A 17,637-nucleotide genomic window follows, 5' to 3' on the forward strand; every position below is an offset into this window, starting at 1 on the left:
GCCAGCCTGGTCTACAAAGAGTTCCATGACATCCAAGGCTACTCAGAGAAACCCTATCTCAAGAAAGCAGTTGTGAGGCAATGCAATTGGTTTAGTTTTACTCCTATGTAACCCACATGAGTTTCAGTGTGAGTCAGTTTGGGGTTACTGTTTCTGACAATAGACATGCACAAAAAACATCAAAGGACATTGTCTCAAGATTTCTGTTGCTGCAATGAAACATTATGACCAAAAACAAGCTGTGAGGAAAGGGTTTGTTTGGCTTACATTTCCATGCTATAGTCCATCATTAAAGGAAGCCTGGACAGAAAGTCAAAAGGGCTGGAACCTTGAATTAGGAGCTGATGCAGAGGACACTAAAGGATGCTGCCTACTGGGTTGCTCTCCTATGGCTGGCTTAGCCTGCCTTCTTAAAGAACATAGGACCAGCAGCCCAGGGAGGGCCCCACCAACAACTGGCTGGGGCCTCCCATCCACCCCTCCAAAAATGCCTTACAGGTGGATCTTAGTAAGTCATTTTCTCAATTGAGGTTCCTTCTTTTCTCATGACCCCACCTTTGTGAAGTTGTCACAAAACTAACCAGTACATCCTGTGACAAATACCTTTACATAAATATGGAATCTGTTCTGGAACAAAGAACTAAGTTGTCTGCTCTCTGGCCTGCTGTGTTAGCTACTCAGAAGGATGAGGGAGAAGGAAGGCTTGTACCAGTTAATGTTATACAGGGTGTCTGCTTGCCTCTGTCTCCTGTAATAAAGGTATGTTTGTATTCCAATTGGATCACACAGACATAGGTCTTTGGATGTGATCTCTTGCCGGGACAGCCATGTTCTGAAATAAAATTCTTCTACAAGACATGTTATGGGCAGATGCCCTCATGGGTAAAAAGCCCATATACTCTGAAAATCATGATATATACTCCCTGGGTTGACCACTCTGAGTTTCTACCACATGTGGGGGAAATGAGATGAATTCTCAGAAGATAAGACAAGAGACATTTACAGTCTACTTCTTATTCACATCCCACACATCAGTTTTTCTTTCTACTTTATTTGTTTGTTTGATTTTGGTTTTGCTGTTTTGTGTTTTCTGAGACAGGGTTTTTCTGTGTGTAGAAATGGCAGTCTTAGAAAACTCCTCTGTAGACCAGGCTGGCTTCAAACTCACAGAAATCAGCTTGCCTCTCCCTCCTGAATGCTGGGATTAAAAGCATGCACCCCAACCACCTGGCATAACTTTCATGTTTATATGTTTGTTTTTTAGCTATGTCTAGCATCCAATTCCAGGCTTCATGATCCTTGGAAGGAACTCTTTACCACAGAGGTATCTGCCATCCATTCTCACTTCCCTCCATTCCATTCCCTACAATCCAAGCTTCTTTCCTCTTATGACTGTGAGGTAGGCACAGACAGGTCTATTACAGGGTTACCATGTTTACTTTACTTTGTGTAGAAGAATATTAATCCACGACAGGACAACTCTGGCTGAAATACAGAAACATGTTTAGTCCCAAGAGACACAGGTTAGCAAATCTCTGAATTCAAGGCCAGCCCTTGAATTAGACCAACTTTCAGGTAAAGCAAAGCAATAAATAAATAAATAAATAAATAAATAAATAAATAAATAAATAAATAAATAAATAAATAAATAAATAAATAAGTAGATAGATAGATAGATAAATGAATAGATAAATAAATAAATAAAATTTAGAAAAGTCCAGTCTGTGTGGTACTAGCCTTGAATCCCAGCACTCAGGACACAAATGTATGCAAACCTCTGAGTTCTGTTGTTCAAGCAGTTCAGCTGATTCAGGGAGATGATAGGTAGCACAGTAGCATTGAGTTCATGGCATTTCCCTTCATGGAATTCAGAGGCAGTTTTACAAACACAGTTGTACAGAGCCAGGTTGCAGAGAAATAACAAGCTAGACATGGGTGAATACAAAATGAGCCAGAGAATGAAAAGGAGCCAGAAGATTAGAACATATTGCCAAATTTAGTATGAGGCCAAGCAGAGCAAATCAGTCACAGACCAAGACAGAAACCAAACAGAATTCTGTCAGCTAGGAGAGGAGTTTAAACCAGAAGATTTGAGTTGAACCAGCCAGCCAGAGTTCACAAAGAGTTAGAAAGGATAAGCTTATTCAGCAGTAAATCTCAGAGGCTAAAAACATTCTAGGCCTAGATTAGATTGTGTGGAGGCTAGAAGCTGCCAGGATTAGGACTAAGTTAGTAGATTGAGGCAATAAGCCTCGGCCACAACAATTAAATCAGGGGAACAAAATCTACTGTTACAACTCTATTTTCTATAATTGCTATTATTTTATCAGCTGACTGAGTCAAGGTCCAGTCTGTCCAGTCCTCCAATCTAGTACCAGAAGCCTCTCATTTACCTTTGTCCAAATTCTCTATGACCCTTGTGGTTTCTTCTCCTTAGTGCCCACCACTGTTACTCCACATTATCTGGGCCTTCTTTACCTGTCTGGGGTGACCCTTCTGTGTTAATGTCTTCAAACTTCAAAATGGAGGCCTTTGTCAGGGCCTCTTCAGGAAGGCATGGAATATGTCAGGCTTGTGTCATGGCTGTCAGGATCATGCATTGGTTGGTGAAGGCCATCTCAAAAAAGTTAAGAGAAACTCCATAGGCATGTCCTACAGAGCTGAAAGAGCCATGACCTCCTCCCTCAGCTCCTCTGTCCTGACAGCTGCAGAAGTGTGGGTAGAGCCTGAATGCATATTGTACCTGGTTTTCAGGAGTATGATCCTGAGGAACCATGGAAGCAAAGATACAATTAATGACAAAAAGCTTAATAAGCCCATATTCTCTGTGACAAATTGACCTCTTGTAATGCCGGGATCACAGGACCCTCAGAGACCACCAGGAGACAACTCGATGAAATAGCAAGAGAGCTTTATTACAAAAGCAATTGAACTCAGGACCCAAGTCCCATTGATACAGCAATAGAGAAGTGGGACCTCAAACTCTGAGTGAGCAGGGGTTTTAAAGGGAAAGACTGCAAGCAGGGACAGCAAGCAGGGGGCACAACCGATTCTCATTGATTATTGCCAGGGAGATTGTCTCTATTTTCTATCAAGTATTTATTTTGTGATAATTTTTGGGGGCCGTTACTGGGAAAGTTAACTTTATTTTCTGCCAGGTGCACATTCTGTGATATTTCCTGGTACCTGAGTTCAGCTCCCAGTCAAGATGGCTCCTCATTTCAAAACTGGAGTCACTTAAACTCTTCATTTCCCCCTTTCCTTTTACCTAAAAAAGCCAATCTTGAGCTCTCCTGAAAATCAGGTACAATATGTGTCCAAGCTCTACCCAAATGAGACTGAGCATGTAGACTAGGTTACATCAGAACCTCCTGGACCTGCCTCCAAAGTGCTGGAATTCAAGGCTCCTGCCAAAAAGCCTGGCATCCAGGAAACATTTGAAAAGAGAATATCTGAAGACAAGTGGGCTGAGCAGTACGGTGATATCAGATTGGCTGCTGTACAATTCTAGGAGCTTGTGATGAGTTTGAGGAGCTTCTAGGAGGTTGTGATGAGCCTGGTTCACAGAGTCAGCCCTGTGCGTCATAGTCCCTGTCTCAACAAGAAATAAGTTACCAGAAAGACAGGATCCTCCCTTCCACACACACTATATTCTCCAAAGTATTATTACAGATCAAGTCTCCCCATCCCAGGCTTCAAAGCTTTGAAGTAAACAGCAATGACCTCCATTTGGTAAACTCTTTTCAGTCTTTTCCAGGCATGTTCACTCTGTTGAAGGTAGAATGTGGGTAGGGTGGACATACCACATTTTCATTGTCCTTAAAAGGTGGTTAGTATACTTTTGCTGTGAAAGAATGGGGCTCATCTTTCTGCTTCCTGGACTTCACCTTCCAAGTAGGTATGAGAATCAGTAGGTATGAGAATAGCAAAGGTTGGAACTGGGTGGAACAATGTGAGTATGAATGACTGGAGAAATTCCACATGCTGTCAGTGTAGGCAGTGTTGCTTTTGAGACTACCAAATAGATTGTGTCCTGGGGTAAGTTCAAATGTCCACCATCAACTGGATGGTGACGGGTGCTTCCTGCAAAGAGTTGAGAGCATTGCTCAGAGACTCTGAAGAGATATTCTGTCCTTAATGCTTCCCAGGATCATCACGTTGAACACCTATCAGGATGAGCTTCCAGACCCTACTTATGCTTCAAGAGCAGGCCATACAAAGGATGCTGAAACCAAAGCTTTGGCCTCCTCTGCTCTGGAGGACCTGCCCATGGAGGCCTTCACTGATAGATAAAGCTTGTGAAAGCTCTGGTGGCAGCCTAGCTCTTCTCCTGCTTCCATGTGGGGGTGGTGATGAAGATCCCCAACCAGAGACCTTCTAGGTTTTGTAGGATGAAGTAGACTTGTGGCTGACATTGAAGTTTCACCTCTGGTAGGCAATAACTATGGAATACAGAATGTCCCATAGTGAAGTATAGGGAGGGACATCTGGGCACTGGGAAAATGGGGTCAAAGGTGAATCAGAGGCTCCAAATGGTCTCATCCTGGTGGGCTGCAGAGGCCTTGGCAGATGTTGAGTCTTTGTAGTTAAGTATGAGATAGAGCTTGGAGCAGATGTAGCCACAGTAGAATGAGCCTGTCCCTGCCTCTCCACCAGCTGATAGTAATAGGAGCAGGGTGAAGTGGAGAGTAACTGAATTAGGGAATATGGACATGTCTCCATCTGCAGCTCAGGCAGAGTCATTGATTTGCAGGTGTGAGGTGCTATGTGGAGATCCAGCCCTGAAAACATAAACGTGAACAAGACAGAGCAGAGCAGGGAACAGCTGAGGGAAACCAACACCCTCTTCTGGCTTCTGCAAGCATCAGGCATGTAGGTGGTACTCAGACATACATTCAGGCAAAAGCAATCCTATACATAAAATGAACCTTTCAAAAATTTCTCATAAATGAAAAACATTTATAGATATTTAATCACAGGAAAGGCCCATTCCGTTGAGCAAAAATAAAATACTCCTCAGATACATCTTTTATCTTAGTTCATCACATTTATTTGTTTAACAGTTGTGGTGGTGGCTTAATTTACCCCACTTTTTCAGGGTTTATTCTCTGCTTCCCATTCAAAACCTGCCTGGCTGTCATCAGCATAGAAGAATTGGATTGTCTGTGGGGACTCGATGTGTGGCACCCCTCAGGTGAAGTGTGATTTTCCTCATGCTCGACACAAGCCCTGTAGGCAGCCCTTGCTCACTGGATGCTCTCGGCAGGGGCAGACACGGTGCTAGTTACTGCCGTTGTTTCACTTATTTTTTGCAAACTATACATTCCTTTAGTGTAGTTGTACTATATGAATACTATTTAGTACCAAGTTAATATGTTGCTGGATTTGCTGCCTTCTGCTCGTTGTGTGGTGTTCAAAGCAGTCTGGATTCTTGTTGAGTTACTGGACATTTAGCAGACACAATTTTGAGTAATTGTGGCCGTTTATTTGGGTTTGCTCAGTTAGACCATTAAGTCTCATGATGTCTAGTAGCGACTCCTCCGTTTGCTCTTGAGCAATTTAATGTTCATTGACTAAAATGGGAACTTAAAGATGAATTAACATTTCGTTTTAGCAGTGGCTCAAAAGAGTTTTCAGAAATAATTATAATTAGTTGTTCTTTCCTCTTCACTCTCGTTCCAGCCTGTGAGCTGTCTTTTCCCAACCAGGATGGTTCAATAAATTTAGCAAGTGTCCAAAGATTTATTTTTATTATTTTTAATTTGTATGTGTTTCTCTGTGTGGACATGTTTGCAGGAATGAAGTTGACCACAGAGACCAAGAGAGTTGGAGCCATGTGAACCTGGAATTAAAGGAGCCATGAGTGGATTAAGATGGCTGCTGTGATCTAACTTGGTTCCTCTGTTTTGAGACATGATCATTCTTTGTAGCTAGGACCTCTGTGATACTCCACCTCTCAGTAATGCTCATGCCTCAGTCTTCCTTCTGCCAGCACTATTGTTATGAGCCAATGCACATGTGACCAACATCGCTCTGATCATGCCTTAGATTAGGGTTCTGGATAAGAAATCCACACAACAATCTCCTAAATATGTCTTCAGAGGACTGTATAACTTTATAGTCACAATTAGGATATCTGTTCTACAATAAAGAGCTGAGTTGGATACTCTGTGGCCTGTTGTGTTAGCTACTGAGAAAGTCAAGGCAGGAGGATGGCTCCTGCATCCGTTAATGTTAGGCAGGGTTTCTGAAGATGTAGTCCAGTTGGGATTGAGCTTGCCTGCCTAGAATCACAGGTTCTGGGCTCTCTTTTCAGCACTGCATCAACAGACATGGTGGAACATACCTGCTATCCCAGAATTCAGGACTTTAAGGCCTGAAGGTGAGAACTGTAAGGTCATCATTGGCTAATAGCCACTTGGAAGCCAGCTGGACTACTCAAATCTGGTTCTCAAAGCAATTTAATAACTGTGTCTAGGAGGGAAATGGGTCTGGTTCCTTGTCAGAAGGTAGTTTTAGAGAAGGCCAGCCCAGCACACTGAATAGAGAAATGAAAACATGGCTGAGATCTGAGCCTGACTTGATCACACACATCAGTAATCCCAGTGTCTAGAAGCAGAGGCAGGAGGATCTCTGTGAGTTAGAGGCCATGTTGATCTGTATAAAAGTTCCAGGACAGCCAGTGCTCCATATTAAGACCTTATTAAAAAACAAACAAACAAACAAACAAACTAACTAACAAAAAAAAAAAAAAAAAAAAAAAAGCCAGAGTGGGGGTGATATGATCCAGGATGGTGGCTCACACTTACCACAACAAGAGACAGAAACAGTGGTCACTGCTTTGAGTCTAGCCTGGCCAAACAAACCAAAACTTCAAAACAAAACAAAACAACAAAATAAAGAACAAATAATTAGTCAATTGAGGCTGTGCAACCGTTTAATTCCAATGCTTTAAAGGCAAAAGCTGACCAATTTCATGGCCACTGTGGTGTACACAGTGATTTCCAAGCAAGTCCATGCCACATGTTGAGGGCACGTGTCACAAAATAGGGGCTGGTGATGCCTAGGGACTTAGGAGCACAGACTGCTCTTTCGGAGGACTGGAGTCACAGCATCCAAGCCAGGGGCATATAACCACCTGTATGAACTCCAGATGCCGAGAGATTCTAAGGGATGCAACTTCTCCAATCTCCTTGTGCTCCTTCATTCCTATGAATGCAGCCAGTAAATCAAAAAGGAGGCCGGCTTTGTCGTCTCTGCAAGAGCCACCGCATGAAGTATTCATTGTAAGAATTGAGACGTGAAGACTTGAAGGTATATTCAATAACCACCTTCAAAGGCTGATTCACCCCGGTTGTGGGATCTTTCTCCCCTGGCTTGATCTGGGGAGAGCTAACATCATCCTTCTTTCCAGCTGTTCCTTCCCAGAAGTCATGGTGGGCGTCCTGCAAATCCAGCACTTCAAGTTTCCCCCTCCTGTGGGTCAAACAAGGAGATTCAGATGGGTGAAGAATCAAATAACATTCCTTGATCCTATGTCACAGCCTCCCTCCATTACATTCTCTTGAATTTTCACCCACAGTCTTGCCCTCCACACTAACTCAGACTCACTCACTTAGGCTGAACCTTCTGTTGACTCAGCAAATCCACTCCATCCAGCACAGCATGGAAGTTATCAACATGGAAGCTCTTCATCAGGGCACCAATAGGGAGGCAGGGGTAGGGCCAGGATGCTACCATGGACTTCAGGATCCTTCTGCGTCTCTTAATGAAGGCCTCCTTGAACACCAGTGGGAAGAGCTCTGTGGGCATGCCCTCCAGAGTGGAGACAGCCAAGTCTTCATCACTGAGCAGCTCCTGCAGTGACAGCTGCTGGAGTGTGGGTATTGCCTGGCAGCTCATCCTGAGGGATTCAGGTAGAGGGATCCTGTGGAAACATCCAAAATGATGATAACCTTCCAGGCCAAACTTCAGGAAGACCTTTCCTTCTCCCTTTACAAAAAGCAGCTCTTGATCAGGGAAATCAGCAGAAACCTGATTTTCCCATTTGTAAAAATTGAGCTTTTACATCACGGGGTTCAGGGTAGTGGAGGTGGGAGAGCAGCATCAGAGAGAAAGAGGGTCCAAACACTTTTGCTCTAGGAGTACCTGGGCTAGGAGCTGGTTGCTTCTAACATTTCCCTCTGTGCTTCAACTGTCAAGATTTCAGGATGTTTGGGGTCACTGGTTGAAGAGATAACCTCTGACCTTCCTTAACTCTTAACTGTCAGGTTGGCTCTGTCTACCATACTTTTTAAATATTTTTTTTGTTAGTTATTGTTTTTTGAGACAGGGTTTCTCTGTGTAGCCTTGGATGTGCTGGACTTGCTTTGCAGAACAGGCTTGCCTTGAACTCACAGCCATCTGCCTACTGCTGGCTCACTGAGTGCTGGAATTAAAGGCTTGTGCCACCACACATGTAAAGCAAGAGCTTTTAAATTATAGCAAGGTTTTTCTAAGAATCAGGTGTCTGTCATGTATAGCTATTGTTATAGCTTGTATAGTTGTTATAGTATTGTATAGCTATTGTTATAGTCTTGTATAGTTATTGTTTGTTTCTAAATTCATATGGTCTTACCCTGGTTTACACTTGGGCCTTATCCTTGGACTAAACCTAGAATGGATGAATTTCCTTGATTTGTTTCAATCATGTTTTCCTTCTTGGTATAATTGACATGGAGGTTCACAGAAATCATACCAGTTTTTATGTGATTGCAGGAGGGTTCTTTTTTTTTCTTTATTAATTATACTTTACTCACTTTGTATCACCCCCCCCCATGGTTCCCTCCCTCCTCCTGTCTCAATCCCTCCCTTCCTCCACCCTCTGCATGCATGCCCCTCCCCAAGTCCACTGATAGGGGAGGACTTCTTTTCCTTCCTTCTGATCCTAGTCAATTAGGTCTCATCAGGAGTAGCTGCCTTGTCCTCTTCTGTAGCATGGTAATGCTGCTTCCCCCTCAGGGGGAGATAATTAAAGAGCAGGCCAATCAGTTCATGTCAGAGACAGTCCCTGTTCCTATCACAATGGAACCCACTTGGATACTGAACTGCCATGGACTACATCCGTGCAGGGGTCTTAGGTTATCTCCATGCATAGTCCTTGGTTGGAATAGCAGTCTCAGGAAAGACCCCTGTGCTCAGATTTTTTGGTTCTGTTGATCTCCTTGTGGAGTCCCTGTCCTCTCCAGATCTTACTGTTTCCCACTTCTTTCCTAAGATTCCCTGCACTCTGCCCAAAGGTTGCCCATAAATCTCAGCATCTACATTGGTAGTCTGCAAGGCAGAACTTTTCAGAGGTCCTCTGTGTCAGTCTCTTAAATTACTTGAATCAAGTCAGAAATTCTATTAAATAATCATCAGGGATTACGAAACCATCAATTCTTTTAAACATCTCTCTGCCATGAAGGTGCATCTTTACTATAATTGGCAGGAAATCTGCCCAACTGGGTGAAGGAATAGACAGTGAGGGTCTCTGCCACACGAGATATGTGAGACAAGCACGGAAAGGCAATCCTGCAACAATAAGCAGTCTTGAGGTAAAGTCCCTGGGGTTTTGCCTAAACCAGAACTACACCCACCTGTCAGCTGCCCCCAGGAAGTTCTCTTGCTTTTGCCAATCCAGCATGTAACTGCTCCCAGCACTGTGGCTGGTCTCACAGCCACAGCTCCCTCAAGACAGCATGGTGGACTGTCAGTCATCCATGTGAACTGTGGCTTCCCGGTCATTATTCTGCCCATCCGCAAACCCTGCTGCCCTGAATCCTGCTCCACTGGGTAGTGGGTACTCTGTAGACAGTGGATCTTCATACTTTTAGGGTGAATCATCTCTCCATAAAGACATGGACACCGTCCACAAGTGCCACAACAGAACTGAAGTAAGAAAACTTTCAGACCTCAATGGTGAAAGGTACGCAGGAGTGTTAGCAACTGCTGGAGAGGCTGATCTGTCCCCAAGAGGACCTGCATGTTGCATGCAAGGTAGGGAAAACACACATGAGAAATCGAACTAGTGCTGGCTTTACCTCTATTTCATTTCCACTTTGGCTTTCTTAGTTATATTGTCATTTTGAAACAGTGTCTCACTCTGAAGCATTGTCTGGCCTGACAGTTGCTATGTAGACCAGGCTGGTCTTTAACTAACAGAGATCTGCCTGCTTTTCCAGAGGCCCTGAGTTCAATACGCAGCAACCACATGGTAACTCACAACCATCCATAATGGAATCTAATGCCTTCTTCTGCTGTGCAAGTGTGTTTGCAGAGCACTCACTCACTAAATAAACAAACAAACAAACAAACAAACAAGTAAGTAAATTAAACCAAAGATCACCCAGACATAGCAGGGCATGCCTACAGGTATTTCCCTGAGTTCAAGATCAGCCTGATCCACAAGGTAATTTCCACCCCCTTTTAAAATAAACAAATGAAGGCAGGTGTGGTAGCACACACCTTTAATCCCAGCACTCAGGGATGAGGAGGTTGACAGATCACTGTAAATTCAAGGCCAGACTGGTCTACAAAGTAAGTCCAGAACAGCCAAGGCTACACAGAGAAACCCTGTCTAAAAAACAAATCAAAGAAATAAACAAAACAACAACAAAAGGATACTGGTGTTAGTGTGGTACTTACTTTGAGCTCCTACCATTAGGCAGTTTTCACCATTTTTTATTAATAAATCTGTGTTCCCCCTCCATCTTAAGGGGAAATAAACTTCTAAAGACAGATGCTGGAGATGAAGCTGGGATAGGGTCCTTACCTAGCTTGCAAGAAGCCGTGGGTGGGTGTTCCAACCCTGGCACTGTACAAAGAGGCCCCTTTGTCTGAAACCTCATTTAAGAGCCATCAGGGACTGGAGGCAGGGGGGATGGATCTGTCTCAAGGTCATCTTGGCTACATTAGGTTCAAGGTTGCCATTGGCTCCAGGAGACCCGGCTTTAAAACAGCAAAACAAACCAACAAACAAAAAAGAATCCAGAAATGGGGGCTAGAGAGATGGTTTTGATAGAGGACATGGGTTTGGTTTACAGCACCCATATCGTGGCCCAAACTAATATGTCCAATCCAAGGGGATCCATGTTCTTCTGGCCTCCTAGAGCACCAGGTAAATATATGTACAAACACACAAATGCAGGCAAAACAATCTCAGACATGAATAAGAACAATCAGTAAAAAAGACAGAGACCCTAGAATTTGGTTAGCTTAGCCAGAAATACCAAAACTCAGGAGGGTGAGGCAGAGCTTAGGGAGGCATGCTTGTAACTCCAACATTCCAGAGACAGAAGCAGCATTGTAAACTTCAGACATCTTGAGCCACATGGACAGTGCCAAAGTAGGCAACAGAGCATAACTGTCTCAAGAAACAAGACCGTGAATTAATAAAAAATATATATATACGAAATATATATGATTATATATATTTGAGATGAAGGCAAAGCTGCCCTTGGCTCCAAAATCACTCTCCAATCTGCTCAACAGAAGACAGAAATGAGAATTCTTCTATCACACATGGTGTAAAGTCTTCAGTGGGGAGTGCTGGGCTGGGAGAGATGGACTGGGTGCCCTGATGTAGGCAAGGGACTTACCAGACAGGCACTGGTGAAAGGTCTCCTATGCCAACAGGTCAGGAGGTGACTCCAAGATTCAAAGTGTGTCTCTGGCTCCCTGAGACTTTTATCCACCCTTCCATTCACATTTCCCCTTTATGGCTCCACCCCCAACCACAGGCAGCCTCTTCACTGAATTGGTTGAGTCTCCATCTAGAGAATTCTAATTAGCATTTTTGGTGTGTCTAGGTTTGATGAATCAGATCACCTTCAGGACAGAATGAACAAAGACTAGGGAGAAAGACAATGACCCATTCCTGAAACCCTGCACCCAGCTCCTTGGGAGAGTGATACATTCAGGGCCTGGATACACTGAGTTCATAAGCTGCCTTGGCACTGAGGAAGAGCCTGCCTCAAAAGACAGAAGTGCTGGGCAGAATGGCACACATCTATAATCCCAGCACTCAAGAGGCAGAGGCAGGTAGCTCTCGGTGAGGTTGAGATGAGCCTGGTTTAGACTGTCAGTTCCAGGACAGCCAGTGCTAGAGGGCAGACACTTCAAAGAACATCAAATTGTTGAATAGCTAGGTCACTCACCTGGCACCTACATAGCACTTCAAAAAGAAGTCTCACTCAGGAGGCAAAAGCATTCACATGTCTTAGTTAGGGATCATTTTGTACTTCAAAATGATTTCCAGGCCAGCCAGAGCTGTATATTGAGAACAAGACTCAACAAGCCAAACCAAAACTAAGCAAAGGGGGAAACAAAAAGAGAAAGTAGGGCATGGTGATTTACAATTTATATCCCTCTACAGCAGAGGCAGGTGAATCTCTGTGAGTTCAAGGCCACCCTGCTTGGTCTACTGAGTGAGTTCCAGGGCTGCCAGAGCTACAAATTAGAAATGTTTTATGAAAAACTAAAAGAAAGCTGTCCTTTTGAAAGGGTTAGACTAACTTTGTAACCTGTATGTCTTCTAAAGCCTATAGTTTTGAGTTTTAGGTTCAGGTTAAGCTAAAGCCTCTTAGTACCTTTCCAGAGAATGGAAAAATGTGACCCTATCTATGAGGACAAGGCAAGCAAGCAATGACCTTCACTCAGCAAAAAAGAAAAACTCCTGTCTTTGAGATAGCATTTCTTAGCAACAGACCTAGACTTCTTCTGAGTAGCTTTTGACCTCCAGCCAAAAGTCTGTAGCCCCTAATCTTCAAGGATGAGCTAACTACCCCCACCTTCAATTGCAGCTGCATCCACACTTGGCAGGACTGGCCAAGCTTGAGCACCTAAGACTAACCAATTATCTTATTTTATAGCTTCCTCATCCAATCCTTAATTGCCAAGACTGCAACTTCAAATCTCCCACAATTTTTCTTTTAAAAACCTAAAGGCCTTTGTCTCCCGGTGCCACTCTTTGCTGACCGGCAGGGGTGACCCCATTGTGCAATGGTTAATGGCTTTTGCAATGAGTCCTGGTCTGGGGGAGTTTCTGGGAAGGGCATGATCCTGAAGTACCTGAACCTACACTGTTGCATAGGTCTCCACTAATAGATACCATAAGGGTGACTTTTAAGTTTCTCAATGACACCAGAGCTAGCATGACTAAAGACTGCAGGAACTGTTTGGATCCCAAACAACCCTATTACATAGGTGTTGCTCCATAGACCCAAAACCTTTCCAGAGCCTTAAGCTAGTTCCTCTGAATGACACAGCTCTTGTCCATGGGATTCTTCCTAACCTTAGGGGACTTGCAAGGAAATGGTACCTGTCTTACAGCAGATGGATACCCATTGTCTATCTCCCCATACTCAGGAACTAGTTCTAAACCCATGTAGTACAGCCTTTTAACTCCCTGGGAATGGCAGATAGTAAACTTGTAGCTGCCCCTAGAGGAACTTGGTTTGCTTGTATTTCAAGCCTCACACTTTGTGTTTCTATTAGATGCTTGACTAACAAACAGAAGCCTGAATTTCATGTAATTCAACATATAGTTCCCAAGATTCTTATTATGAAGGTATAGCAGGCAGATGCCTATGGGCCTTCAATCCTCTTTGAGATAGAGAAGAGAAGTCCCTATCCTAATATCCATGTTAGTAGGAACAGGGACATATTTTCTCAGAAAGAAATTATAAAATAGAGAATTCTTCTGAGAAAACTGTTACAAGATATAATTGAGAGGAGTCACAGACTCTCCAGGTTGTGCAATAAGAGGACACAACAGGAGTTGTGTTGGTCTTTCAAACTTATCAACAGCCCTACTTTAAAACAGCTAACTGACAAGCCTTATGGGTGGATGAATGGCATATGAAAAAAGAAAAATTAGAGGTACTGCTGCAGCTGGTACAGGAGCAACTAAATACTCAACACACTGAGGAATCTACCAGTCCATGGCATCCCCCTGTGTTTGTTATAAAGGAGAAATCAGGAAAATGGAGGGTGTTAAAAGGTACAGAGAATGAAAACCTTTCTCTATTGTGCTCATGCAAAGGCATCATGAAAAAGCAATCTTTTAAATCAATTATTATCAAAAGTTATGACTTAGGTAATAAAGAAGGCAATGCGATTCCAGGCTGTAGAGAGCCCATTGACTGAATCATCATATTTATGGCTCTTAAATCTGGTCTTTATTTAAACTTTCTTTCTGAGACTGGAGGAATCTACTTCCATTGCTGCAACAAGTCACATGCCCTTAAATTCATGGCTATACTAGACACATGTTTTTAATTTTTCTATTTGTCCTTCTAGGCCTATACACTTGGCCCATCTTGAGCTTTGTTTACCCTGACGTAAAGTTCCAATCCCTAGAAGCTAGATATTTAGTTCCTGAAGAGACCAATCTGGATGCCAAGATTTTTGAGAAATTTTCATTATATCTGCTACAGTGTTTATTAAATATTCAGTTCCAATATTTATTAAATATTCCAATAGTACTTTCAGAGTGGTGTCTGTTCATTTATAGCAATTTCCCAAAATGTTTGTTTTGAAATTTTTGTGCTCTTTATTAAAGCTGTTCTGTCTTTTACCATATCCAGGGCAATGTTGTTTTTAACAACAGACATTAAATCTTTTCTTCCTTTAAAAAAAAAATGACAGTGACAACTAGTCAATCCATCACCCTAGGCAGCTATCCCTGGCTCCTGTGGTCTTGTGGCATCATGAGCACAGGTGGTCCAGCGGCCAGGCACAGAAGATGAGAGACTTTTCTGTGGAGAAAGAAATGAGAGAACGGCCTCACCTCACCCTTATCAACGTAAAACATTGACTCTCCAGGTATCCACAGTTTAGGCTGGGACCTAGCAGTGGGTCAGTTGGAGCAGTCTTGCCAGTGGTTAGCATATCATAACCGAGAGTCGCATAGTGGCCAAATCTTCTTGGAGACTTTGGGGGAGCTACTGCCAGGATTTTGAGACTCTGTCATAATAACCATATATATATATATATATATATATATATATGTATATATATATACTTATTATATATATATGTTAAAATGCCATATTCATTAGTTCTCTGACAAGCTTGAGGGCCAGCATAACTAAATTATTCTTCATGTCTCTTTTAATTATCTATTTTAAATTGCATCCTAAGAAACAGAATGTCATAATCTCTAATTCTTGCAAATTCTTTAGATAAATGTTTTAGAAAGATATTTATCTCAAATAGATATACATAGGTTAACTTCATAATTACCCATCCTAGGCTTAACTTTAAAAACATAAACAAAAGACTAAATAAAATTTACTTTTATAACTAACTGTAATCATTAGCATAACTTCAAATATCGTTCTGAACTAAAATCAAAACAAAACTTTCAATCAGATATAATACATAGAAGGGCCAGCAAGTCTTACTCATCCTATCATATTGCATCAAGACTGAACATCAAAAAAACATAAATGATAAAAGTTTCAGTTAGTACTAAACACAGCTGGCAACCTTAGCGGATATGGACAATTCTGGCCATTTCAAAACTATCGGCCAGAAAGAAACAGCATTAAATCATTTGCATAGAAACTGGCAACCAGGATAATTCAGGGGAACGCAAAGAAGTAAAGAGGACAATTTCAACAAACAATTAACCACACATAAAGGAGCCAGCCAGGGGCTGGAGAAATGGCTCAATGGTTAAGAGTGCTGTCCTCTCTTCCAGAGGACCCGGGTTCAATTCCCAGCACCTACATGGCAACTCACAACTGTCTGTAATGCGCATTCCAAGGTATCTGACACCTTCATGCTAATGCACATAAAATAAAGATAGAAATAAATATTAAAAAGGGGGGATCTGGAGAGATGTCACAGAGGTTAAGAGCACTGACTGCTCTTCCAAAGGTCCTGAGTTCACTTCCCAGCAACTGAATGGTGGCTCTTAAGTGTCTATAGTAAGATATGATGTATAAATAATAAATAAATCTTTATTTAAAAAGATGTCAGCCGTCTCATACAAAAGCAAAACTAAAGACAACAAATCACAGCCTTTACCTGGGTTAATATCCGGGGACAGAATTGAAATCACAGAAGTGACAAGAGTGGAGGCTTCAAACAGAAATAGAACCAAGCACTTTCAGGCAAACAAGAGACCACTGTTGTAGGTAGTGATTAATATTTACTATTGATATACCTTTTAGTGAAGCTTGCTGTTAATCCCAAACAGCTGTATAACCAAATCACCACACAGAGACTAGGCTTATTTAGTTAACTTAGAACACAATGTTGGGCAATAGTTACTCCATCCTAAACCTCCAACCTCTCGTTGTTTCCTAACATTTAGATTCCCCACATTATACTTGCTTTTAGTGATATCTTAGGTCTAGTCCATCTCTCCCCGTAGTTCCATGATCTGTCCTCCAGCTCCCTCTTCAAGCTCTCCTCTGGCCCCTTCTCCTCCCACTCATTTCCTGCCTTCTGGCTCCTCCCCTCTTTCCTGTCCTCTGGCTCCTCCCTGCTCAACATTGTGTCTAGTTGCTTTATTTTATCCTGTTCACACAAAGACAGGATGCTTAGAATGAGTATCACAATGCAATATCCAGATTGAAATCAGATAGTTGGGGGGGAGCATTTGAATGAACAAGGGTAAGGTGTATACATTTTTAAAAAACATTATACCAACAGACCACAAGCAATTAATCACAGAAATGAAGCAGTTTCTCCTGGCACAAAACCAAGCAATAGACAATTAATCACATACAGAGACAAAGTGAAACAAACAAACAACAACAACACAAAAAAAAAAAAAAAAAAAAAAAAAAAAACAACCCTATCTTTTCCTGGACTTCTCTGCCACAGAGGTTCCAGAACTAAACAGACTCCGCAGGTTACATTTAAATTTTTCTGGTTTACATTCAGCTCCAAGCCATCCCCTGACCTCCTCACTCCATTTTCCTATTAAGACTAACTCAAGGGCTATGAATGGGGAAAGGAGTTGGAGAGGGTGAACACAGCTCAGAAAAACAGATCATTATTCAGTTCTGCTTTTCAAACAGCATATGTGTTAAGATTGTGGTCAAAGCAATAGTCTGAAAGGCAGAAAATTAGTTGAAAGAGCCATGCTTTGGTGGGGGGGGGGACTATAGTATTCAAAGATCCATATTTTAGAGCCAGGTGTGGTGGCACACACTTTTAATCCCAGCAGTAGGGAGGCAGGGGCAAGTAGATCTCTGAGTTCAAGGCCAGACATAACCCTGTCTCCTAAAGAATATAAAGACAAACAAAGAAACAAACCACAAATGTTGGCTTTCCTGGATTTGTAGACCTGGTTGATCTAGATCTCACAGTGATCCACCTGCCTCTGCCTCTCAGGGTGCTAGGATTAAATGTATGCACCACCATGTCCCTCTGAGATCAACTTCTTAAACTGTGAGCCAAGCAACTACATAACAGACTGAGTTTTAAAAATTTTTGACAGCATCAAAAATTTCTGAACCAAAGATGATTTCCAAACCCAATGAATAACAAACCTGAGGTGTCTCTGGCAGCACTTCCCTATATTACATCACCAGCTTCACTGCAGCCTTGGTTCCACACACACGTGGACTTTACATTACACATAGCACGAGGTCACAGAAA

General features: G+C 42.5%; 1 protein-coding gene across 1 annotated transcript; it reads right to left on the reverse strand.

The window, feature by feature from the left end:
- Positions 1–7,229: 7,229 nt before the first annotated feature.
- On the reverse strand, positions 7,230–7,902 carry LOC129675517 (PRAME family member 3-like). The gene is made up of 2 exons (XM_055605488.1): positions 7,616–7,902; positions 7,230–7,476 (listed from the first exon to the last, which is right to left on the reverse strand). Exons 1-2 carry the CDS (start codon positions 7,900–7,902, stop codon positions 7,230–7,232), a joined length of 534 nt encoding a protein of 177 aa, XP_055461463.1.
- Positions 7,903–17,637: the final 9,735 nt, after the last annotated feature.

Source organism: Psammomys obesus, unplaced genomic scaffold, assembly GCF_907164565.1.
Source record: "Psammomys obesus unplaced genomic scaffold, mPsaObe1.curated_primary_1811, whole genome shotgun sequence".
Taxonomy (NCBI): domain Eukaryota; kingdom Metazoa; phylum Chordata; class Mammalia; order Rodentia; family Muridae; genus Psammomys; species Psammomys obesus.